This window comes from Diabrotica undecimpunctata, chromosome 7 (genome assembly GCF_040954645.1).
Source record: "Diabrotica undecimpunctata isolate CICGRU chromosome 7, icDiaUnde3, whole genome shotgun sequence".
Lineage (NCBI taxonomy): Eukaryota > Metazoa > Arthropoda > Insecta > Coleoptera > Chrysomelidae > Diabrotica > Diabrotica undecimpunctata.
The window spans coordinates 86828206-86855693 of NC_092809.1; the positions used below are offsets into that span (position 1 = coordinate 86828206).

Genomic DNA, 27488 nt, shown 5'->3' on the forward strand with positions numbered 1-27488 from the left:
GAACTATAATAAATATTAGGAATATAAGATACTTACTGTATTATTGTTATTATTATATATTTTAACTAAATACAATAGCTCTAACATCTACATGAACACAACAATTACCTGCTATAATACCGAAGATCCCTTTAGAATCTTTAGAATTTTACCACAGAAATTTAATAACTGTTTTTATTTTGCAAGTTTATTTCCATAAATTCTAAATTAATTAATAAAATTTTATTGTTTTAAGACTTCAAGTATTAACTTTAATTTTCTTTTTTTTTTTAATTGTTTCTACAGATATTGCATTACCAGAGAAATCAATCCCTTGACCAGACTAAATATGAAGTTACTCAATCTGTATTTACAGCAGAACCATGCACATTTACAGCTGAAGTTTATCTTAAGTTGATCAAGTGAATGTTACTGAGGATGATAATATTCAAGAAACTCCCCATCTAAACAAAAAAATTGTATTTTTTGTGGTAAAAATGCTAAAAAGACACCAAACATCAAACGCTTTGTTAATTGGATAAAAAAGTTTTAGAGAAATCTTTAGAAAAAGTACAAAATTTCTATTCAAGAGTCAGAAATTTAAAAAAAATAAATAAAAGTTTGTCTACTGTTTATAATAATCGTAATTGCTGAAAAAAATATTTTAATAAATTACGTGACTTTGAAGATTAACCAGAAACGGATTTTCATAAAAATTTAGAGTTACATAACGACGCTTTTCTTAATATTACTGAAAGACAAAATTTCTCCTTTTTCGTCAATATGCAAAAAATATTTGGAAATTATTTTCAATATTGTTAAAGAAAGAGGTGAAACATACCATAAAATAATGTTTTTAGTAAAACTCACTTCGAAGATAAATTTAAAAATATATATCATGATGATTAACATTAATAAAAACCATAATAATAACCAATTAAAATTAATAAAAATTAAAAGAATTCTTGGACCAAAATATTACTTCATTAATGACAATTTATTAAATTTATTATTCTACTAATTACCTGAAAAATTAAAAATTTACGATTTGTTGATAGGTGAGAGTGTACAGCACCACAAATAATAAAAGATATCTACTAACTATATTACTAGGTTATCACTTAAAAAGTAAACAAACCAACGAAGGTAAGTGAATAATATATAAGAATTACTCTATGTACAAAAAAAATATAAAAAAATTATCTGTGAAATCTGAAATATATAATAAATACTTCAAAATTTTGAGACTCTCTCACACTGCTACTTAGCTATAGCACTTTTTATCCACACACACGCGTATTTTTTTGATCACCTGGCAGGTAGAAAATCTAACCAAAATGACCTGTCTTTTAGAATATTTATTTTTAATATTAAAAAATACCCTGTCCAAATCTAAGCAAAATGAACTGTCTTAGCCTTGTCTCAATCATATTTTTTGTATTGTAATAGTTTTGCAATCATCTGGTAGTGTAATCACTCGCAAATCACCTGGCTTGTTTATTTTCTTTATTTTTGAATATTTCAATTTACTTTCAAAAAAATTACAAACTATCTCAAAGATATTATTTGTAATAAAAATGTTTAGTGTTTTTTAATTTAGGCATTGTTAAATGTCTGCTATCCTCCAGCTAGGTAATTTAGGCATTGTTAAATGTCCGCTACCCTCCAGCCAGGTCTGCATATCTGTATTGGGCCATGGCTTTCAAAATGTACAATGTGATGTCCTTTAAGCAAAAATAAGGTTTAATAAGAAAAAATAAATATAATATTACACTTAAATAAAGTGTATTAAAACTTTCCTAAATGAAAGTGAGAAAAAGTTAAATAAATGAGGTTTGATTAAATTTTTATAAAATTATCTTGATAACATATTTTCTAAAAAATAAACATACAATTTATTAATTTAATATCCTATATAATACTGACAGTTTGTAGAAATGGCAAATATGGCGAAAAATAATGAAAAAAGAAGAGTTTTTTTAGGGAAAGATAAAAATGCGATGCGTAAGTTAAGAGAAAAAATAATCCGGCATTACATGAAGAAGAAAAACGGAAGGCTATAATAGAGCGATATAGAGCCAGAAAAGAAGCGAGACACGTAAAGAGAATTGATGAATTATCAGAACGAGAGCAAAGAAAGATTAGAAAATGTTGGCGAGAAAAAGAGTAAAAAAATCGTACTGCGCTATAAAGGAAGAGAAAGACTTTCGGCTCAGTTTAATGAACTTCACCATCCACTCAAGTTCTTGGGGAATTTGCATGAAATATTTCAACAAAATCCACAGCCTGGGTGATCACGACAGTCTTTAAAAGGAAAACAAATAGTATGAAGAAATGTGGAAAGACTGAAAACATAAATAGAGCTTTAAAAGACAAATTAGGTATTATCTAATTATTAAATAATTTAAATCTTAACAAAAATAATGAGAGGTAATAAATATTATATAAATTTCATAATTTCAATTACAAAGGCATTAATATGAAAATTAAAAACTATAATGTTAGTTTTTGTAGGTATGAAAGATTAAAGAAAAAAGGTCCTTACACTCTATCCGTACTAAAAATGTTCGCCAAATTCTCATTGGGCAGGTTACTCCTGAAGTAAAACGGAAACAAGTAATTTGGGGAAGTGCTTGAGCAACAGTTAAAGGAAAACTACAAAGAACATTTAAGGACAAGCAGAGATTTGTTCATTCTATTTCTGGAGATGTAGTAAAAAATATAGGTGTGAAAATTTGGTAAAATCAATTAGGTCAAGAAGAATCGTTAAAAATAAAAATTCTAGGCAAGTATTGAAAAGGAAAATTTTAACGGTTTTAAGATTAAAGGAAGTAAAAATCTCAAGCAAAGAGATACCAGAAGGTATTGGGGGATATTTGAAAAGGACAGCAGATAATTTAGTAGCCCAAGAAAAAGATTTAGATAACTAATAGTTTAATTAAAGAACCTCAACAAAATTATAAGGGTATTTTATGTCATATGTACACATGTACAGTTTCTGGTTCAGAAATTTAAAAAATTGAAAATGAAGAATCCGCTACAGATTTCAAAACATTCAAAGGTACAATGACTATAAGAGAAGTTGTTACTCCTATAATCTACTAGAGGCAAGAAACTTATGCTTGACATGTAGTGTTCAAGAATGTTGCCACTATAAAATTGGTACCATTGACATCCCACATTTAAATCCGTCGCAAAATAAGAAAGATCCTCACTCACAGAGGCAATCAAATGAATGTATCCTTTTATAATTTGTTTTTACCTTTAGAATTGTTTCTTTCTGCTTTATTTTTAAGTATTTCTTAATACCATTAATTAGTAGTATTACACGAATTCATTATGAAGATATACACTCATCAGACTCGGATAGTGATGAAATGACTCTAGATGAGCATAGGACGTCAAAAACAAAATATTAAATTAAACCAAAAATTAATATCTTTATTGTGGTTAAGTTATCTTCGAAAAAGTATACCTAGTAAAACTTTCTTGGTCTGCTATTAAATATTGACCAAGATTATAATTACACTGTAAAGTTTTTAAATAAAATTCATGAATACAAGTTTGTCTTTCCTAAAAATGACGATTTGTCCACCATTTCATTGAACAAAGTTGTTTGTACTTCGACTTCTGAACTAAATAAACTTAAACTATATTTTTAGTTCTTTGCCGCGTAATATTTATGTATTATTATACAATTTCACATTCCATTTTTATAACTAAGAAATTTTTTATTTTTAAACTTGTTTTAATATATAGATTCTATTTTGTCACGTTTGTTAATTACTTATTATATAAAAAAGTTTAAGCTTTACGGGTTATTAGAGTATTAAGATTTTCCCGTTCTATGAAGATCTTTCATAGTTAGCTTTTTAAATGTTTAACATATAATTTTTTTAAAATTGAAATTGTGCATTTCAATAGCCATGACTCAATTAGGAGATTGTGGCAGAGGTATCTGAAACATTTTCAGAATGCCTCAAATACCTACCCAAAAATGTTTACCAGCTCTCCTACTATTAGCTTTCTCCATGTGGAAACCTTTAAACTGGCTGCGGAGTGGAGTGACCCACTGCAAGCACAATCAAAGTAGGCCACAGAAAGTAAGTAAGTATCGCTATGTTATGTGTCACGGCTATTATTGCAAATATTAACATGTTTATAGCTAATATCTCAATCAATTATTTATTTATTTTAACGTTAACAACAAAAGTAAAGGTTTTTCATAATCTTTTGATGGTTTCCCTGAAAATTAGAAAATTCTAGAGCAAAAAATGTAATTTTCCATCTCTGGCGGTTGTTTATAGAAAACAATGACGAGCCAAAAGTTAATAAAAACCATGAAATGTTTGACAGACTTTTCCATATAAATACAGTCCATCTAATTTACAAACCGTTGCACGTCATTATCTTCGTCAGAGATCGAAGTTGACATAGTTGCCAAAGTATAAAAAAATCCTGAATCCATTTTAAATCAAATAGGTCACATAATTATTATTATACTCTTTACAACGACTATTTTAAATTCTTACGTGACATTTTTGAAATAAAACACACTAATTTTGTTCTAAAAAAGAACAGATTTTATTAAATAGGTAAAAATATAAAACAAGAGGTATTCACTTTAAAATTTAAAATAATAAAGTACAAAAAGTGTCAACACCGCAACTGTCAAATAAGTGTTACCAATTTATGCCAAAATTTCACCTTTGTTCGATTACAGTTACAGTGTGTTCCGAACAAATGTTCTTCATAAAAACGCTTTATAATGCATTTATACAAATTAAATAAAACATATTATTGTGTATTTTTTTTTAAGTTAACATTAATAGAAATCTTTAAATATTATTTCTACGCGTATATAATAAAATATGTCTAGTGGCTGTAATGCCATTGTACTCGGTAAAGTGATTCCAAATAAGAACACAACTACCGCCTAAATATTTCGCGTTGGTATTATGTGACCTCACGGGCTATGACGCGGATGACGTGCAACGGTAAGTAAATTAGATGAAGTATAGATCTTTCTAATATCTAATTATAACTTTGAAATAATATAACTATATACTTACTTTTATTTTATTAACATAGGTGATAGCGTGATTGAATTCCACTGGTTGGTTTTGTGGAGTATCTGTACGTCCTTGAAGAGCATGAGTTACTGCAGCTTGAGCTGCTGATAGTGTTAATGACCCATAAGACAGAGGTGGAGCAGCATTACCTCCATATGGTGGGGTGTGATGAACAATAGGTGGTTGTTGTTGTGGTTGTTGAGGAGCTTGAGGAGTAACTGGAGTCATATGCTGCGTAATAGATAGTGGTTGTGTAGATGGTGCTTGCTGGCCAGACACATTAATAGTTCCAGAACCTTTAAGAATCATTGCAGAACGATGCTCCTGAGGTCCTGAATTTATGCTACCAGTTGGACTAGGCATACTAACTGATACTTGAAAAGCATATCCTTGATCATTACGCTGCACTTCAATTTTATATCCCGGCGGAAGAAATGTATTAAAACCAACAATCAACTCGGGAAATCCTTTAAATAAATTTGATACTCTTGTAATAACTCCAGGTGTATCAATAGTTTGACTTTTAAATTCTTTCATAATGTCTAAAAAGTCATTGTAAACTTGAGGCTTAGCACCAAACTTGAATTTTACTAAATCCAAATAGGATAAGGCATCTTCAACTTTTAACCTTTGAAAATTAGTAGTATTGGGCGATTGCTGCTGTGCCGACTCCTGCATTCCAGCACCTGAGGGGGAACCCCCTGCTGTTCGTAGTTGTGAATGTCCACCAACTGGGATGGACATTGCTGGTGGTTTTAGAGAATGGGGAGTGGTAGCAGCAGGCAACGGGTGACCATAGCTGACAGGTGGAGTCGGTGGATACAATCCTGATTGCATGCCTTCACTTACTACTTTCACTGTACTTCCTGGAGTATTTGAATAAGACAATGGTCCTGTTACCACGTTGGGTAGCGATTGGTGATAGAGGGCTCCACCTTGGCTGATGCCACTGCCTGACAATGGAGGTTCACTACCTTCTTTCACAGTCTCATCCACACGCAGACGTTTCATTTCAAATTACATTTGGGCGGCTAAAACAGAAAAACATTTCAATGAAGTGGTGGTTCTATTTCGATGTATAATGTGTAGAAGAAAGAAACTAAAAAGTAAAATTTTTTCCGTTTTAATAATGATACATAATTGTGATGTTTCTTAAACAAAAATCTTAAAAAGCAAATTGATAATTTTGTAATTAATTTTAACCAACAAATGGGACTAGAGTCAATGGAGTTGAATATACATACATATTTTATTTTTTTATATGAATATTACATACAAGTGATTAATCTCTACTCTATCCAGTAATTGCTGATATTTTAATGGAATATTTCATACTAATATATATTTGATATTGCGCTGATCAAGCCAATCGGCCATCTTTCACTGTTGGCTAAGAAACGCAAAAGCACCCAATACTCGATAAGGAGGGAAGCCAGTAGAGATTTGTTACTTGCAGCACCTTTACATGGCACCACAAATTGGATGGTGTTAGGCATGCCTTTAGTTCGTCTGCAGTAGTTAATTGGCAAATAATTATTAAATAAGGATCAGTCTGATAATAGAATCATGGCTCCACCAAAAATGTTTTTGATTGAGAATATCTTTCAAAGTTTTGTTAAGTGCCTGTAATGACCTCCTGTGGGCTAATGTACATTCGTCCTAATCGATTAATTTGCATACCTGTAAAATCTTCGACATTGCACTATTTTTGGCGATCTTCCATTCGGTGTTTCATTGATTTGGATTTTAATTTCTTCTAACGTATCGTATAATGTAGGTTTACCCAAAAATCAAAGTTATGCCTTTACAAGAACATATTATTTAAAAAATAAGGAGTACCATGTGTCATAATAATTGTAATCTCGTTTATACACACTTTAACATCTGTTTATAGTATTTTTCATAAAAAAATGCGTGCATGTCACAATTTATATAAAGTGACGTCACTTATATTTAAAATTTCCAGAACATCAACTTTAGAGTTCAAATTTTTCTAACACAGCTAATAATACGAAACTCATACGGAACTGCTTGATCTTTCCTAGGCATCTTCTTCTTCTTCACGTGCCATCTCCGCGACGGAGGTTGGCAATCATCATGGCTATTCTGATCTTAGATGCTGCTGCTCTGAATAGTTCAATTGATGTGCATCCGTACCATTCCCTCAAGTTATGCAACCATGAGATTCTTCTTCTTCCTACACTTCTCTTGCCCTGGATTTTCCCTTGTATAATTTACGCATAACATGCCCCAGGTATTGCAGGCATTCCTAGGCATCAACATGGTATAATAATCAGAAAAATGTAATAATCATTATATTGGGAATTTTAGAATTATATTAATTAAATAACCAAAAACATTTGTTATTATTAATAATATAAATTTTATGAAATAACTCTTTAAGTCTAATATTCCACAGAATAATAATTTTAATTAAATATATTAGACAATTGTACGCAACTGATACGTACATACTTCAAAATTTTTGACGGTTCAGCGTGTCGCAAAATTGTATAAAGTGTTGCCGCTTTTTCAGAGTAAGAATTTTGTTTATGTTTTGATTTCTTACAAAATTTGATCATAATATATTATATATTAATAAATTGTATTTATATTACATATTAAATTTAGATTAACAGCTTTATAGTTTGTAGAAAGCTGATAAGCTTTCATACAAGATATATATTATTTTGAACAAGAAATAATGGCGGGAAATTTTTACTATTAATATTCTCAAGGAGGTAAGTTTAAAATTTAGAATATATAATTTTGTATTAAAATATTTTCTTATGTATTTTAGTGTGTTGCAGTAGTCTTTAAACTAAGTGTATTTACTGCTAATACAACAGTTTGACAAATAGTTGACATTTTAAAAATTCCTCACTTACTAACTATTCTGATGTTTTGGCAACGCTGTGGGGTTCTGACATCGTAAATCTTGAATGACGTGCAATCATTTTTATATGAAAAATTCTATAGTAATATATTTCTTAAATTCACACAATCATTGAAAAATGATTCATGTTATTTAAAAATATCTTTCTGTTAACGACACTGTTATCGACAAAGTAGATCAAATTCAAACCTGTCATCATATTACACTTCTGTTTATCGTTAAAAATTAATTGATGGTCGTGGGTTGTATTGGTGTTATTTAATAATTTAGCAAAATAAATAATCAGCAAAAATCTTTATTTAAAACATGCGAACGGATGTTAAATAATAATTTGTGTTCGATTGTTTCGTCTGTTGTACAATCCTCGTCCTTTTTAGGGTGTAGTAGACAAGGAACTGTGTGATATTAGTTTAACAAGTTTGTGGAGAGTGCTGAAACATTTATGTTTTCGATATAAAAAGACAAATAATACCCAAGTATTGTGTAAACTCTCTAATGTTGTTTCAAAACGGTGGCATTTTTTAAGAAAATACATGAACAATAAAACGTCCGATAGTCCGAGGCAAGTAGTATTTTTAGGTGAAACTTGGATTTACTAACTACGAAATGTTATTCTTCATGCTGGAAATGATGAGGGTTTCATTCCTGACACTAGTTAAATTTTTTCGTCCACAAAGAATACAGGTGATTACCATGGAAATATGGATTTGTTAAAAAAATTGGAGCGACCATCCATAATAGTGTTGGATAATGCATAACTTTTATACAATTCAATAAATTCCCCGAGAAAATCGTGGGTGCATTGCCGCAAATCTGACATTATTAGGCTTTTTTTGGGAAAAATGAAACGAACTGCAGTGGAACTAGTCGTCAAATAAGTCAAGATCGGACGACTTGTCTGAACATGTATTTTCACGTAACGTTTTATCCTATCAGTTCTCGCAAAACTATGATTCTCCCATCATTTCTACGATCTGACCTTGGATTTCATTTCGATTCGACAAGACGTACGTTTTGCTGTTTACATGCCACGTTTTATTGTATAGGATTTGTCCTATCCAACAAAACGTACAATAAGACGTAGCGTGAAAACCGGCCTTTAGACAAGCCACAATTGAAGGTTTACTTTGGGGAATCTTTTTGAAATCTCTTATGTAAAAAATCAAATTTAATGAAATTTATTTTGTTTGCCAAAGCATTCGCCTTAGCTTTGTCCTGAAATTCTCTTGCAGCATTTTTCCTGTTGATAAGTTGTTCATAATTCTCATGCAGTTCATTTTCAGTTGCATTTTGATATCTAAAACAGGTATGATACATGTCTTTTCTTGGAATTTGAAATTTTAAATGAAAGTCATTGTGAAAAATTTCGCTATACAACCATGATTTCTCAGGCAGTATCTTCTCACTGTTACATTTGTGAACATAACAAACATACATTTTTTGTACGTTAAGGTCCGGTCGCAGATATTCATAAGACTTTCTACAATAATGTGAGGGGACTGTAGGAAAAGACTTAACGTCGTTTCTGACTTTTGACTTAAGTCTTAACAGGCTTAAATGGAACAACAATGCTAGCCAACATCGAAATTAGGCCAAACGTGTAATCAGGGAAGCCATAGAGATCGAAAAACATCCGAAAAATTTAAACACCAGAGATGATGCCCAAAGACTCCCTCCCAAATACGTGGAAACCAATTCTGCAGAAAAACGTAGAAATTAAAATAGCGAAGAAGACCACGCCCACTCTGCGCACATTGCCACGTGGAGATTTCTAGTCAGAGAAAACTTCTTAGAACCCTCAAATTCAAAGTGGAAAATATTTGCAATAAAACGTTAAATATTTTTCCTAAACATATGAAAAATCTCGTTAAAGAAGAATTATGTCTTGAACTGCCGCCTTCAAATTGTAATGTAGGGAGATGGCTCCATCTGAAACAATGGTAGTATTTATCATCGATAGATAGCATTACGTTCGGCTTCGAAACGCTTCAAACTAAACTTCATACTAACAGGGTTGCCATATCAATTACTTTGTACAACACTTTGGCAGATTATAACAAAATTTAATATAAATGTTATCGGTTTGAATTTTGAACCGGTCATACTGAAACTTACAGAGTTACACAATAGTAGATACTGCAACTTTTATTTTGAAAGTACGATTTTATAAAATTTACACTCTATAAGTAATATATCTATAAAAAACCTATTTAGTTTTACAAAACTATTTAGGCGTTTTTAGTTCATTATTTTAGTATTTATAAACAATAGTGCTCCTTGCATAACCAGTGGCGTACTCACAATTTTTCTGAGGGTTGGGTTTTGAAATTTTTTTATGCTACCTCCATTGTGAGTCCCTAAAATTTGGGTTTTAGTTTAATTTAAAGTACTAAAGATAGCAGTGCCAAAGATTCAGGTATTTATTATCCTGCCTACCAACTAAAACCACCCTCTCTTACTTGTGTGCATTTGACTGTCGCACGTACCATACTCCGAAAGGAGTGTGGAGGCACGTACCGTACTCCGAAAGAGGTGGGGAGGTCACTGTAAGACTGACGACACTCACTTTTTGGAACACTCCCTTCTCTTATCTAAATCTTATCTATTGTTCTGAAGCGATTTTCTTGTGGCATTTTAAAGTAATTACTATTTTAATGGGAATAAGCCACAATTGAAGGTTAAAATAAGTTTATTAACGTTTGACATTAATCCAACTTGTAAATACAATACATTTTGGACACGGCTATCGCCGTATTCCCGTTCTTCTCCGCCAATCCTGCCTGTTTAAGGCATGCTCCTCCTCCAAACCTTTTGATTCCATCGCTCTTCTAATTCCTTCATTCCATGAGCGTCAAGTTCTCTCTTTTTCTTCTTCCAGGGGGCTTCAATTTGTGAAGTTTTTGGGGCCAACGTTCGTCAGGCATTCTCAATAGGTGTTCAAACCATTTTGAACCTCTTCTTTCAATTCTGTCAATGACCGTTTCTGTAGCATTCATCTTATTTCTTATATATTCGTTGGTCTTCCTTTCCTGCCTTGATGTTCTAGCACTTCTTCTCAAATAATCCATTTCAACTGCTAACAATCTTCTCTTCAGGTCTGCATTAATTGTCCATACTTCAGAGCCATAACAAAGAACTGATTCAACCATGGTTTGCCCTATTCTTTTTTTGTTCCTTTTGGAAATGTTGAGATCCCACTATAAGGAGTTCAGACATCCTACAATTTTACGTCCTTGATAAATTCGGTGTTTAATTTCGGTTTGTCCCAAGCCGTTCTTAACAATGAGTGCACTTAAATATTTAAATTTTTCCACTTGTTTGATTTCCACGTCCTCGTCGATCAACACTTCAAACCTTGCATCTGAATTGATAACTAAATATTCTGTTTTCTTCATGCTGACTTGTAACTCCCATTTTACATATTCTCTGTATAGACGCTTCATCATAAATTCTAGATCATAAGAATCTTGAACTAAAACGACTTAGTCATCCGCAAAGTTCAGGGAGAACACTACGTCATTTCCTATGTGGATTCCCATTCCCTGGCATTGGTTTTTCCAATTTTTTGTATTGTATGTGAAAGACAAGTTACTTATTTTCCTACTATTCTTTATATATTTTTTACTTTATATGCTCTGGGGAAGGGGGGTGTAACCCCCAAAACCCCCCTGGGTACGCCACAGTGCATAACGTATTAGTGGTAATTTTTATATTAGTATTAGAATTAGTTTTAGTATTCGGACAATATGCCTTTTAAAAAGAATAGTAGGAGAGGATTACATTTAATTAAACGGTAAGTAAATCTATTAATCTTTTGTTTATTCCTTACCGACCGGACCGTCTAATAGTTGTTGATCTACCATGTAAAACCAAAATCTTGAAAATTTAAAACTTGATATTTTGTATTGTGTTGTATGTATTGTATATTATAATATAGTCGCTATATATCGCTACTTCAATACAAAAGAGCCACAAACTGGTAATTGTAAAATTAAGTACATTTACTTTCGAAATATAATAAACACTAGAGACCTCGTCCTGTGGACAAGGCATTACAGCCTGCAAGTCATATACTGCAACTATAAATATCTCAGTAACTTTTTGTTTATCTTTTTCTTTTTCTGATCTTGAAAGAATTTTCTCTTTCATCTGGTTTTTGTTTCGCTTGTAAACTTGGTTTATCGTCAGCATTATTAGAGAATGTACATTCTTCACACTGGTCTTTCTTGGGCTGACAGGAGATATTAAAGTCTATCACAAAAATGTGATCATGCATTTGATGTGGAATATATTGTTTATCCTCAGAAACACATTTATTAACACAATTTCGGTGTAAAGCAGCAATGGTAAGACCGCCTTCTACATATTCGCGTTTAGAACGAGATCTACAATAATGACGTGAATCCCTGACGTCGTCGTAGAGATGGATTAATCTGGTGATGATTATTGTGTCTTCCTCTAAGATCTTCATCCTGAATGCCTTTGACAGTACAGTTGTTGTTCTTTTTCACAACAGTTCTGATGGTTTTCTCGGAAATATTTAGGGTATTCATGAAGAATATTTTGCATACTCTCTTACGTTCAGGACCTAAAGGCAAATGTATGCGTTGTTAAAATTTTTGCGTGTACTGTCAACGCGTATAATATAACGATACTTTGGTACAATATAGACTTTTTATTAGATATCAGAGCTGGGAACAAATTAATTACAATTAAAAATTGAGTATGCACTTTACTTAAAAGTAAATGTAATTAATTTCCCTCTGTAGCTGTGATGTGATCGTTATATTTTTTTTTTCGAGATAAAAATGTGATTACTTTTCACTATGATATTAAGAAGCCTAAACAAAATTAAAAGAAAAATACAATCAGTCCCATTAAAAATAACTGATACGGAAAGCGAATCAAAAAGGATTTTTTGTTTACGGACTGTAAATTCTAGTAAATGATTCATTGTAAAATTCAAGTAAAATTGCTTGCTATTTCTATTATGAGCTAATTTGATGAAGAGGAAGACATAGTAAAATGTATTAATCCATAAAGACTGAGATAGTATAAATATTACATAATACCAGATCATTTAATTTTTAACTATCAACAAAAATGTAATATAATATGAGGTACCAATTAAATGGTAATATGATATTCACAGATATAGCAGCAATAATTTCTTTGTGGATAAAATTGTTTAGATAATTATTATATTCCGACTGACACAGCAGAGCAGTAAAGTATTATACATAAAGATGGTGTTAAAGATATCTTTGCTTACTTGGTCTACTAGTATTATAAGTTATAGCATAGGTATTTGATAAAATTACTGTTTACACAACTTGGCAACTCAGCCAATTGATATAATGATAGAAAACTGCAATTTATGTTAGGGTTTGGAAATATTATAGAGTCATCATGTAGAAATCTACGATTAAGTTGAAAAAAAAAACAAATCAGAATCAAATTAATCGAGGGTGAAGATCAACCTTAAGTTCGCCGAAGCACTTTCGAGCGGTATTAAGATCGAGGGTGAACGGTTAAATTGTGAGATCCCAAGATCTGGCAACTCCGTCCCGATTTGGTCGAAATACTGCTCGAAATATTGCAAAAGCGGACATTTCAACAACGGATGCCCCGAAAAATCCTATACATGTCCATATTGCGGACAAAATCACAGGTCAACTGCATGCCCCAAGATATCCGAACCTAAATGCCCGAACTGTAGCGGCTCCCACCCCGCCTTCTCACCAAGATGCCCACACCGAAACATATTTCCCAACAACTACCATCAAACCCAACCAGTATATACTCCTGAACAAATCCCTTCATACGACCTTTCCTCTGATATGAAATCCCTAATTCACTTCATACCCATGACCCTATTCAACGTCTTCCCTGAAAAGAGAAGCGCAACCATCCGAATTATTAGCCAAATTTCCAATTCATTATATGGATATGCCATTACCACTTCCCACTACAATAACCGCATAAACCAAACATTTACCCAACTCCGCACCTAAATACACATGCACACCTATACACACAAACAGAAATACATACACTTATCATTACACATTACACTTTACCAACACGCTCACACCAACACAATTCATACACATAGAATCTCATTTAACATACTATACACAAACCAAACACATACACCACATACACTCCTTAAGAGTCGAATAAAATTAACAAGGACAGGGGGAGATTGGTTTTCTGTGGTTTCCCAATCTCATTGCACAATGATACCTGATCCTAGGTGAGGACACAGCCACACAGCTATCCTCCACGCGATTTTCCAAACAAACCAATAAAGGCCAAACATTCTGAAAGGAACAGTTTTTCCATGGAGCTTGTACTTAGTGGCGAGCTTGGTTCACACGGCTCCCATCTGCTTCTTCTTGTCGGTCGCGGATACAATTCTTCTGACACCCCTGCCTACAGCGGCGGTACCCGGTCTTAATCCTCGCGCGAACCAACCAAGCTATAAGCACCAATTAATAAATATATTAAAAATCATCCTTGAAGAAGCACAAAGCTTAAACAAGATTAAAACGTGTCAGTCAGTCAGTCGACCGAGAAATGATCAAACGTGTAAGCTTACATTCTACCGCGAACTTCCGAAGTGAACGGTCGAGTTAGTTAGTGCTTGGTGTTTTAGGTTTTCAGGTAGCACGGTATCCCTACAGCATAGGGTCAGACGGCAGCCATAGAGGCAAAGCCATTGTTCTGACCGCTTGGGGCGCCACGTGCTGATAAGATAACGTAACGTTCCCGATAACGTTCCGAAACAGAAACAAAGAAATAGTAAACAGAGGATAACAACCTCGTGGTTTCCACGTGGTTAACAAAATTAGTAAACGGAGGAAAGTGCTGGGATTCTGCAGTTTGGTAATCTATTCTCTTTTTCGGAGATTCTGTCGGCCACGGTGTATGCATAGTGGGTGGTTCCAGTAAGAAAAGGCCACCTACGTACGCTGTTGCCGGGGCTGCCAGCTAAACTGTTGGAATCTCGCGCTCCATCCCGAAGTGTACTAATAGTAAACAGAGGAAAATACAACGAGGGACCGCTAGCATAAAAAATAAGTGTTAAGTATAGTCCGGCTACCCGCCAATTCCGTACATTGCACCTCGTGCGGATAAACGGGCTTTATCTAGGGCAACCTAGCCACCCACTTTTGAAATATGCCCCGATCGACCCGTTTAAACAGGTCAACCAAACCTATACCCGCTGAGCCACCCGACTCTGGACAAACTACTCAACACTCGTCCATCAATCATGACAACTCAGATTTTCCACCACTACCATCACACAATGCACTACTATCACCCTTAACCTCATCACCTAACCACTCTCGCATGCAACCAAACCTCCCTCCCTTATCCCCCCACACTACACATCCCTGAAGATTCACGCACCCCTATCATGAACAACATCACTGATATATTCGTCACCGACCTCGTGTCCACCCTCCCAGTTGACCAGATAGACCGGTTGATCGCTCAGTTGCAGCTGTCCCGGTCATCTGCCATCCCTAATCCCTCCTCATCTCCCACCACTACCCAAGCAACTAACCCACATCACAAATGTACCACACACACCACTCAATTAATACCTACACATACCACAATTAATACCTACACATACCACACAATTAATACCCACACAAAATACACAATTAATAATCACACAAACTTCACAATTAATACACACACCAACTCAAAACACCAACCCACCCTCCTCACAAAATCACAACACCACCCCCTCTACTTTAACTACCCAACCGAAAACCTTTAATTACACTATTACCCACATCCCTCGGGAGAAATCCACTCAAAGAGATTTCTTCCGTGTCATCAATACCAGAGAGCTTCTGCAAAACCAGATCTCGACGGTTAAAGTTCTACCGACCCAAATTGCCCACTTTACCACTATCCACCCAATAAATCACATTGAGCTCCAACATAGACTCCGTGACGCACTGGGAGATCCCGAGTTCCAAATCTCCCCAAAACACTCACCAACCCCCAGAAACCCTACCCGCCCTACTACCCCTACCTTTATGGTCGTCGTCAAAGGAGTGGACAAAATCTACTCTGACGCCGACCTTACCCGCACCTTCGCCGAGATGGACGTTCCCCTAGTGAGACTATGGAGAATAATATCTAAGGCGAATTTACCCACAACCTTTATAAAACTGGTCACATCAAGTGAACTCAAATACACAGAGATGTTGACCAGAGGTATATTCATAGACGGGCTCCTTCTTCACGTAGAGCTCCCACTGAACGCCAACTCAGTCCCTCCCGTGTCCAAGTACTGTGACAGGTAAAGCCAAAACGGGTATACCATTTGGGAGTGCCCGCAAAAGCAGTACCGCTGTCCGACTTGTGGCCAAGACCACAAATCCACTTCCTGTCCCACTCCACAAACACCAAAATGCCCTAACTGTGGCGGTGACCATGCGGCCTACTTGGCCAAATGCCTCCACGGAAGGGAAATCACTAAAACTCCTCAAGAAACCCAACCTGTCACTACCGAGAAACGCGACCCTTCCTATGAACTGACTTCAGACATGAAGACAGTCATGGAATTCACTTCCCTCATCCTAATCAACCTCCTTCCCGACATGCGTCAACTAATACTTGACGTCACAAATCACTTCTCCACTCTGATGTTTGGTCACAAGAGTACTCTTGTGGCCCATAACAACAGAGCATCCATCTCCTTCCTGCCTCTCTAATGGACAGCTCGCTCGGCGCTGTGAACTGCCAGGGTGTCGCGAGAAAACGGCCCTTCATCGAACATATCCTTCAACATCATAACATCCAAATCCTTGCCCTCTCCGACACCCTCTCCAAAAACGACCCTATCTTCCCTGGTTATTGCACCCAACACCGTCCTCGAAGCCAAAAAAACCCGTGGTATTGACTTCCTCATTAAATATGGAATTTCTTTCTCTCCTCATCCCATCCCCCATGTTATCCTTAATGATGAAGACTTCCTGGCAGTTGACATACGCCTCGATAACAACAACACACTTACACTAGTCTCTTATTATAAACATCCTGCACAATCCTTATCCGAAACATTGTTTGACTACGTCTCCAGCCTGAACAAGGCAATCATTCTTGGAGACTTTAACGCCAGGCATATACAATATGGCGACACGGTCACAAACCGTGCAGGCAATGAACTTTCGGATCTGCTCATTAACCTCCCCTTACATCGCATCCGTAACCGTGAACCGACTTTTTTGGGAGCCCTGGGCATGTCGTCCGTCGATCATATCGTGTACACATACGATTTGATCGATCTACTAGATGACGAATGCTTCCTAGGTGACTCGATTACGTCGGATCACCTACCCTTGCAGGTTAAAGAACAGATATTTAACCCTCCACCTCCTAACCCTCCCAAGATAATAAGATACTACAAACACGCCAACTGGGAACTCTTCAAAACCTACCTATCTGATAATACTCCTGAGTTAGGCAACTTAACACACTCTGATGATATCGTTCATTGTATCACGGTTATTTCCGATCTGATAAATCAAGCAATTGATCTATCAGTCCCTAACAGGGTCATCAACCCTAGAAAACCACCTCTACCACAATGTATCATCGATAAAATCAAACAAAAGAGACAACTTCTCCGTCAGTTTCAACGTACCAGCAACCCCCTGGTCAAAACAGAATATAATCGCCTATCTGCGGTAATCAAACTGCAGGTTAACAATCTGCAGGCCAATCAATGGATTGCAGCTACCTCCAGTCTTGATTATCGTGAGGGCGGTAAATTCTGGCACAAACTCAAATGCCTAACCAAACAGAAAACCAACAATTCTTCTCACCTCGTGGTGAACAACCAAATCATAAACACAAATCAATAGAAGGCCAACGCCTTCAAAATCCATCTACAAAATACCCTAATCTCCCCAAACGATTATATAGAGCGTTTCACGTTAAGAAAATAACATTAGGCTTATGGAGATCAGTGTTGCCAAAACTCTCAGGCATGCGGTTTACTAGATTGTCGATATATTTTTCGAATTTCCATTTTCAATTAACGTTTAACTGTAAAGTTAGAATAACAACTGAAGAACCACAAAGCCTTATTATCATTATGTAGTCTCAGAGAACGACATAAAATCGCTGACATACGCACACCGTATTATTTTAAGTTGCAATTAGTAATTAGATATACGCATTCCAAGCGGTCCGTTTATTTGCTTTTAAATCTTTAATAGCCGGCGAAGTGCATGATTTAACTAAGCAATCTTTTCTACTGATTTCTATGATTCATGGTATATGATAGTCTTACCGAAAAACAAATAAACTGTCGTTACTATAATTAAAATAAGATAAAATAAAATTATCTTTTGTAAATACTATTTATTTAATTAAAATCATTTTCCCTACTTTTCATCTCTTGTTTCGAATGGACACTTTTGGTCAATTACGTTAAAAAGTTAAAAAACAATTATTTAATTCATGTCTGTGAAAACGAAAATACAAATTATACAACCCTAAATCGTGCTTGTGTTCATCGTGGCATCGCTGCACTTCTATCGTCCATAAGAAATACATGGCCCTATCTCCGCAATGTTATTTTCTTAACGTGGAACGCTGTATAGATTTGATCTCGCTTTCCGTACGGTAACCGAGAGAGACATAACACGACTGCTCGGTTCCCCCTTCGATCCACAGGCACCCCAGGATTACCCTATCATGTCGCCTGTGGATCAACAAACCTTCACAAAATTTTGCCAAATCGGCAAATCGAACACACCGGGAACTGACAAAATTGGCAGGAACTGCGTGAAACACCTCCCACCGAGCGTCACTCTATACCTGACGAACATAATCAATGCCACTCTCAAATTCTGCTACTTTCCATCCCCATGAAAAGTAGCCAATACAATCATGCTCCCAAAGAAGGGCAAACCACGTACCGATCTAAACTCTTACAGGCCGATATCTCTCTTTAATGTATTGGCTAAGGTCTTCGAGAGGATCCTCAAGGAAAGACTCATAGACTTTACCACAGAACACAACATCATCCCACCTTTCCAATTCGGCTTTAGAGAAGGGTACTCTACCAAAACGGCATTGACAGAAATCGTCACACACATCACACAAAGTCTGAACGATGGAAAAGTTTCACTAGGTATTTTCCTCGATGTTCAAAAAGCCTTTGACCAAGTTTGGCATGTGGAACTGGTCAAGAAACTATTGAACGTCGGCGTACCACTCTCATTCGTCAGACTTATCCATTCGTATGTCTCTCATCGACGAGTTACGGTGAAGGAGCGGGGTCATTTCTCTGAATCTTTTACCCCCACAGCGGGAGTACCTCAGGGTTCCGTGTTGGCACCAATACTATACATCATATACAACAGCGACTTCCCTAACCCCCGATCCACAATAAACAACCACCTTGCTTTACGCAGACGACACAGCTCTTGTAACAACAGCACAGAATGTTGACGCTACACTTGGGTTTGCTCAAAATCACCTTAACCTGGTCGACAGGTGGTATCGGAGATGGAGAGTAACACCCAACCCAGATAAAACGCAAATGATTCTCTTCATACATCCGAAGCATAGCCAGTCTATCACACCCATAAATTCCGCAAGGCACAACTTAAGACTTTGGGGGGGGGGGGGGTTAGGGGGGCCGACTACAGCTCCGCAACCAGATCGAATACCTCGGTGTGGTGTTTAACCAAACACTGAACTGGAAGGCCGATCTGGACAAAGCCTGTAACAAGGCCAGGAGCCGACTCGGACTACTCAATGCTCTTTGTGGTAAATTCGGAAGAACACACAACACACGCTCAATCATACACACATACAAAACATTTATTAGGCGCTCTTACAAATCGCTCTCGCGATTTCATTGATTTACACGCGAGAAATCAGCTCTTGTAACTTATATTTGGAGGTATAGTCAGTGAAGTTAAAAAGTTGCATTTTTATTAAATTATGATGAATTGGCTTGTTGCACCCTTTCGCAAAAATCGTATACTTTTTTTCTTTTGGCGGCAAGCTCAGCTTGGCGATGAAATTAATCTGCTGCCATAAAAGTATGATTTATTATTTATTTATTTTTATTTTTTTATATATATTTATTAACGGGATACCACCCAATTTAATATATACACAAAGTATTACAAGTATTATCTAGTGATACAATAATTATAAAGATATAGTAAATATGTATGAAAAGAATTGGCGATGCAGCTATATAGAAAAAAAAACAAATATTAAAATTATATAAAGCACATAGCAAATATAAATCACATAAAATTACAAAATTTTTTTTAAACACATTCTACAGACATTTTCCGAAGCGCACAGCAACAAATCAAAGTCTATTCTATTTCCATTTAGAATGATTCTACTCAGTGGAGAATGCCTACCAAAGTTAGAGCGATGAAATTTAATTTCAAAATTATGAGATGTTCTAGTAACTCTAGAGGGAACATTAAAGTCAATTAGAGACAGTAGATCATTGCAATTAATTTTTGAATTCAGTAGTTTATGAAGAAACAAAACATCAGCATACATCCGTCTGGAAGATAGCCTAGGAAGGTTTAATGTATTTCTAATTTCTGAGTAGGAATGGTCGCTTAAAGGTTTGTGTAATTTAAAACTTAAGTACCTAATGAATTTATTTTGGACTTTTTCAAGCTTGTCTATATGGACTTCATAAGTGGGTGACCAAACGACTGAGCAATACTCAAGAACAGATCTAACTAGGGAAATGTAAATCAGTCTGATGGAATTAATGTTATGCAAACATCTAGAGGTTCTAATAATGAAGCCTAACATTTTAAATGCCTGGTTATTCACATAATCAAAATGAGCGCAAAAATTTAGTTTGGAATCTAATTGAACACCTAGATCTCTTACAGTTGAGACAGCCTTCAGTGGTTCTTCAGCTAATTTGTAATTATAAGAGAGGTTGTTAATTCTTCTACAGAAACTAATAAAGTGACATTTTCCAACATTAATGCTCATTTGGTTCCAATTGCACCATGCCATAATTTTGTTAATATCAATTTGGAGTTTTTCACAATCTGAGATGTCTTCGATAATTCTATAGATTTTTAAATCATCAGCAAATAGCAAAAATTTAGAGTTAATTTGAGATTTAATGTCAATAACAAATATATTAAAAAGGAAAGGCCCTAAGTGGCTTCCTTGTGGAACACCAGATGTTACGGAGATCTCACTAGATTGAAAGTGTTTAATTTTAACAAGTTGTATTCTGCTAGTTAGGTAACTACATAACCAGTTATACAGATTGCCTGTAAATCCAATAGTTTTAAGCTTATTACACAACAGTTTATGATTCACAGTGTCAAATGCTTTGGAGAAATCTGTATAAATAGCATCCACCTGTAGTCTCCTTTCCAAAGCATCAGATATGTATTGCGTGAAAAGTAAAAGATTTGTCGAAGTTGATCTACCTGAAAGAAAACCATGTTGCTCCTCAATTAGTACATTGCATAGAGGTGTTTTAATAGAGTCACATATTATACTCTCTAGTATTTTAGGAATAGAAGAAAGAATGCTTATTGGTCTGTAGTTAGCTATGTTGCTCCTGTCACCTGATTTATGAATAGGAACAATAAAACTAGATTTCCACAAACTTGGACAAATACCTGCATCAAGTGAATGAGAAAACAGAAAATATAAGGGATGGGTTAAAGTACATCTACATTTTTTTAATAGTATGGGTGGAATTCCATCTGGCCCAGAGCCCTTATAAATGTCTAAATTAGCTAATTTTTCAAATATGATTTCAATAGATACATTACAAGAATTTAGACTCAGTTTTCTCATACTCATAAGATGGGCTTGTATTAAATCATCATCATTTGCTCTGTAAATATTTTGAAAGCATTGCGCAAAGCTATTAACAATATCCGCACCATTATTAAGCATTGTGTTTCCAAAAAACATTGTGTTTGGTAGACCATTATTTTTGCGTTTGCTGTTAACAAAATTCCAAAAGTGCTTTACGTTTGAACTAATTCTAGATTCAATTTGACTTATATAAATTTCATGACATGACCTGCTTAGTTCTTTGCATTTGGTTCTCAAGGAAGAGAAAAGTAGATAATCGTCCCAAGAATTTGTTTGTTTATATATCTTATGAGATTTTTTTCCTAAATATTAATGATTTTAGGTCATTAGTCATCCAACGAGGAAATTTGGGATTTTTTAATCTTGTACGTGGTATTGAACAATTGACACCAAACTGCAATATGGAGTAGAACAGTTCCGTGGCTTCGTTAATATCTCTGCAAATACCTAAAACGTTTTCCCAGGAGATACTAGCAAGATACATATTAAGAGCAACATAGTCTCCTCTCCTAAAATTGAAGGCAAAACTATTATATTGAAGCTCGGGCATATTACCTTTTATAGCTAAAGAAATTGATAACGCAGGATTTGACTCAAACTATTTGATTATTATGTTTTCGACAGCAATGATTCTATCATTGTCTTTTTCATAGTCCAATATGGCCAAAAGATATATCTTCTCACGTTTTTCATTGTACAAACACGCACCTCTTCGGTTTTCTCTGATGTTAGATAGTATTTGTAGAAATACACTCTTGGTAATGTTTGATTCTGAAATTTACTTCTTTTTTTCTTACTTTATTTTACGCAGCTCAAAACAAACTGTTTTTGGTGTTCTTTTTCCAATAGCCAGTATTGTGTATTAATGTCTTTTCGCCTAGTATACGAAATTTTTTCAGCGCAACTGAATTTGCATTTACATGACTTTTTATCTTCATGTGCTCTTATGTAACTTTCTCTTTTTTGTTTCTTTCTTTCTACAAATGATTCTTCAATTTTTTTCCTTTTTCTTATTTCCCCAGTTTTTGTATAGTTTACTCTCAGCTTTATCAACTGCTTTGTTTATAATTGCGAGTTGTAAAATTAATATCTCGAATGAAATCCTGAACGAAGTTAAATTCGTTTTCTTTTGGTTTCTAATCGAATAGGTTTTCTTTGCATTATTCTAGTACGATAATTGAATATCTTAAATTACTGAAGTCTACCTGATTAGAACTTGTAGGGGCTAGCAATGCGTGGGACAATATCTGTATATTTTTACCAGAGGAAATATTTTGGTTATATTTATAACTAGAATCCGGCTCACTTCCATTTATATTATTGTCGAATTCATTGGACGGCCCAGGTGGATAATCGGGATCATTCTCACTTTTGGCTAAATACCATACATTTACATCTATCGTTGTTCCGACAAGTGACGCTGCATTGCTACTATCAATGAATATAGACGCATATGCGTCTATATTTTTTGCTACTACTACAAACAATAATTACAATCAGTTATTGCTTATACCTAAGGTAACATTATTAAACTTATCCTTCATCCATTTCTCACAATATATATTTACTTAAAACAAAAAAACATGAGAATACACCCAATGTCTGACAATATCAAATACCTTTTATAATTTATTATTTGAAGTTACGTACAAACATGCTTTTGTCACACTACTCAAAATTGTCCTAACTGATGCCGCCAGTATAAAATGCTAGCTTAAATAGTCCTAACTGCATTTTAAAAGTTAATAAAGACAATTTTTCTTAGTATATGTGAGATAGGACAATTTATGTTAGTAAACATTGCTTTTTAGTCAGTTAGGACAAACCATTTAGGTATATAATAAGGCACTTAAGACGCTTATAGGACAATTTCATTTTGTACATACATAGATAATAATATGTTTACGCATGCCGTGAGTCAATAAAGTCATTTTACCAAATTTTGCAGATAGGACCTTTCATGTTAGGACGGCAGTGTAGTTCGTTAAAGCCGGCAATTTTATTTTGTGGAGTGGTGAATTTGAGCTCAAGATGCTAAAAGTCTTTGTTGAGTTAATCACCGATTTGTTGTGCTGTGTCCTGTGTGAGTAGTTTTGTAAAGCAGCGTTACAAAAATTTGACAAGGTCTACATGGTTTTAAGCAGGAGCATTTGAGAGACCGAGTTTTGAAAAAGTGCAGTTTGTTGTCATCCAGGATAATCCGAAGCCCGAATCAGTGTCCTACATCCCCAGGACTTGTCCATTTTGTTGTGTTCCATGCTCGCCCCAGACAATTTACAGTGTGTGAGGGATAGTGTTTTTGATCCAATTCCAATCCCAAAAACTTCTTAAAGGAAATACCAGCTATGACAAACTAACAAAAATTATAAATAAATAAAATTATAAGTTGTATGGATTGCTAATTGTCATATTACTCTTCTTTTTAAATAAAGTCAACAATAATTAATTAATAATTCAAAACAAGTTTAATATTACATTTCGACATATGACCGTCAGTATTATCCTTTCGATTATTTGGCACATAATTTTGATATCTGTTTTTGTTCAAATGTAAACCCTATGTGAGCTCCGTTGAAAAATTTAGATATTTTTCATTTCTAATAATAATTTAAATTCCTACAAGTAGGTATCGCCCAACGTCTGGAGTTTGTTGTAAATCGCTACAAATAGCGCCAAAAGTTTTGTTGATAAATTTTGTTAATATTATTTGTTGATGTGAAGTAATAATAAATATGTAATGTTTCTCTCTAAACCAGGAGTTGTAGAATTGTTTCCTTTAACAAGATTTTCACCCTTTAATATTTTTTAGGAAAGAAAATCCTTTCTTTCTATCCAGCAAGACGATTCTTTTAAACGGAGTCCAAATTCAAATTGTTTAGGAACCTTCTTGTGTTTTGTTGCCCAGGAAATCTATATAAGTATTTTCTTGGTTCCTTTCTTTGTAGTTACCCCTCCCAGTCCCTCCTTTATTCACTTACGAGCCAGCTCTCCAACCAAATCAAGAGTGGCCGTTCGCAAAGGTTTCGGTTTGTTTGCTTACCCTATCTCCATCCCAGTAATTGCTGTCCCTACTTTCAACCCCCTATAAGTGATACCCAATGTGGTAGGCAAATTATATCGTTACAAATGGCGCCCAACGTGGGGTACCCCCAACAAAAACTTTCATCTCTTGTCCGATAAATCAAAGGCAACATTCTAAATTAACAACACGGAGTATATGAAATTCCTTGTGCCGACATGTCGTCGATCCTATATAGGCCAAACAAATCGTAGAATCCAAAATAGGATTTATGAACGTTCCATTTCTGTTCGCAATTTCGATTCAATTTCAGCTCTAGGTCAACACCATCTTCATACAGGTGACAAAATTTATTTTAAAAACTCCAGAACTCCAAAGCTCGGCGCAATGAAAATCAATGCGGTTCAACCCGAAAGACTGGTGAGATTAATATTAATTTTTATAATAGTATTAATCTTAGCTCTAGTTTTATTATATATACATATTTACTATAGATTTAAATGACAATTGAGTGAATTAATTTATTGGGCTGTTTTAACTTCCTTGTTACCATTGTTGTTATGTATGTATTTATCTATTATTTTTTTTAATTAATGGCCTCGGATAACTTTATCCACTCAGCCACAATAATGTATTTGACTACTTGAATTTGTTAATCATGTATTGACCTATTGCATTTGTTAACAAAATAGTACTTGCCTAGAGGTAAATTAAAACTATATTGTAAACCAATCAGTATCACAAGAATCAGTAGATTGACAAGAAACCATACTTTCATTTGTTACATTCAGAGCCCTAAACTACTTAAAGTGAATATTTAATACCAACAAGGGATTACATAATATAGGGATACTTTTCACGATAAGGTGCCTTTCATAGTGACTTTATTTCAACACAAGACGAGGTAAATGTATAACAAGGATAGACAGAGGGAACAAAGCTAGATTTATACATTCACATTACACAGTCCATTCTAAATTTTTCTTTTAATTCTTTTTAACCCGATATCTGGTTTTTTCTAGTATATATAGCATTTATGTGACAATGGTAACTGGAAGCAACTAGTCGTGTTAGTTATAGAAAACTAATGGCGACATCTAACATTAAATAGAGAGATTAAAAAAATAATAATTTGAGTACATAGGATACCAGTCGAGGTCTACGTGTAAGTGGGTGTGCCGTAATTTTTATTGCCAAACGTTTGTTAGGAGAATTCAGAGGTGAGCTTGTTACTTCGTATATAAACAAAGGTTGTTTAAGTGCAATTATGTGCTATTTTTTGCTGTATACGGTAAGTAATCATATTATTTTGTTGAATAAAAATTATGTGGCTCTCAGGCAACGTTGTCAGTTGAGTAATTGAGTTTTTTTTCAGTATAAGATTTCACTATGGAAAATTTAAATGAAATATCAACTACCTCCTCTTATGGAGGAAGAGTATAAAGATAAAAATTTTGTGTACTGTTCCTGCCGACCATAATCGCTCCAATTTGTATGACACGGAGGAATATGATGAAGAAATTGAAAACATCAATATAAATGAAACTGCCGCAGACTCAGGTGAAGATGATGAACCTCATAATCATCAACTGATAACTGAAGAAGAGCCTAATCAAATGAATAAAAAGGCGAGCATGCAGAACCGTCAAGAAAACTAAAAAAAGTAGTGGAGTCAGTATATTATAACTAGTGTGAAAGTCACATAACCATTCTATTAGAAAATCCAACTGTAGATAATAAGGCAGTAGAGGTAGCCTGGCCTCTTAGGTATTTTACAAGGTTTTTTTCATTAAATCTAATAAAGAATATTGTATACCAGAGGAATTTATAAAGTACGCAAAAAACTGTGGGAAGTGTCAACACAAACAATTCTGAAATAAGACTTTTCCTCCATTTTGATTTTTATGGGTGTAGTACAGCTGCCATCAATAGAAGATTATTGGGCCATTTCTTCAAGAATTCTTCTTGTGAACTAGCTAGGTCATTGTCCAACACTGGAAAGATCCAAGTACGGAAAATACAGATAACCTAATTCGCCATCCTCTTGCTGTAAGACCTAATGATGCTGCCAGAATAGATGCGTCATTAGATCACTGGCCACTTTATACCCCAAAGGAAGATGTAGATTTTATAAAACTGGCTATACAGTGGTGCAGTTTGAAAAATGTAACATGCGGCTTTCTTTTATACCGAACAAAAACTGTTTATTATTTTACCGCTACATTTATAATTTTTTAATCTTAGGCGCTTTATATGTGAAATTAGTACCAAATAGTGTTTCTTGATTGGCAATGTTGCTTCTAGACAACAAATTCAAAAACCGCTTTCTACTTGCTCTTTCCGATTTTTTGTACCACATGGTGTTATTGAGTGTTATATAAGATTATGTAACCAATAAAATAATTTTACATCTATTTTTGGTGTTACCGGATACCGGGTTAAATATCCCCAAAAAAATTTGGTTAACCCTAATATTACGACGAGAGATATATAAAATAGAAGATTAGCTCTGAGGAAGAGGTATTTGTTCTTCAAATGGATACTTAATAACAGCATCATTATATCTGCACCCGAACATCCAATGATTGATATTGTCAGTGTTACCATTACAATCGCAGAGTTCTATTTCACTTGAATTAAATCT

General features: G+C 34.6%; 1 protein-coding gene across 3 annotated transcripts in view; it reads right to left on the bottom strand.

Annotated features, from left to right (window-relative positions):
- Sin3A (SIN3 transcription regulator family member A) overlaps positions 1–27488 on the bottom strand; it is a 319966-nt gene that overhangs the window by 280518 nt on the left and 11960 nt on the right. For all 3 annotated transcript variants that reach the window (XM_072537654.1, XM_072537655.1, XM_072537656.1), the window contains exon 2: positions 5052–6082. In XM_072537654.1, the coding sequence (XP_072393755.1) occupies positions 5052–6062 (1011 nt within the window). In that variant the 5' untranslated portion in view covers positions 6063–6082. The remainder of the gene's footprint in view (positions 1–5051; positions 6083–27488) is intronic.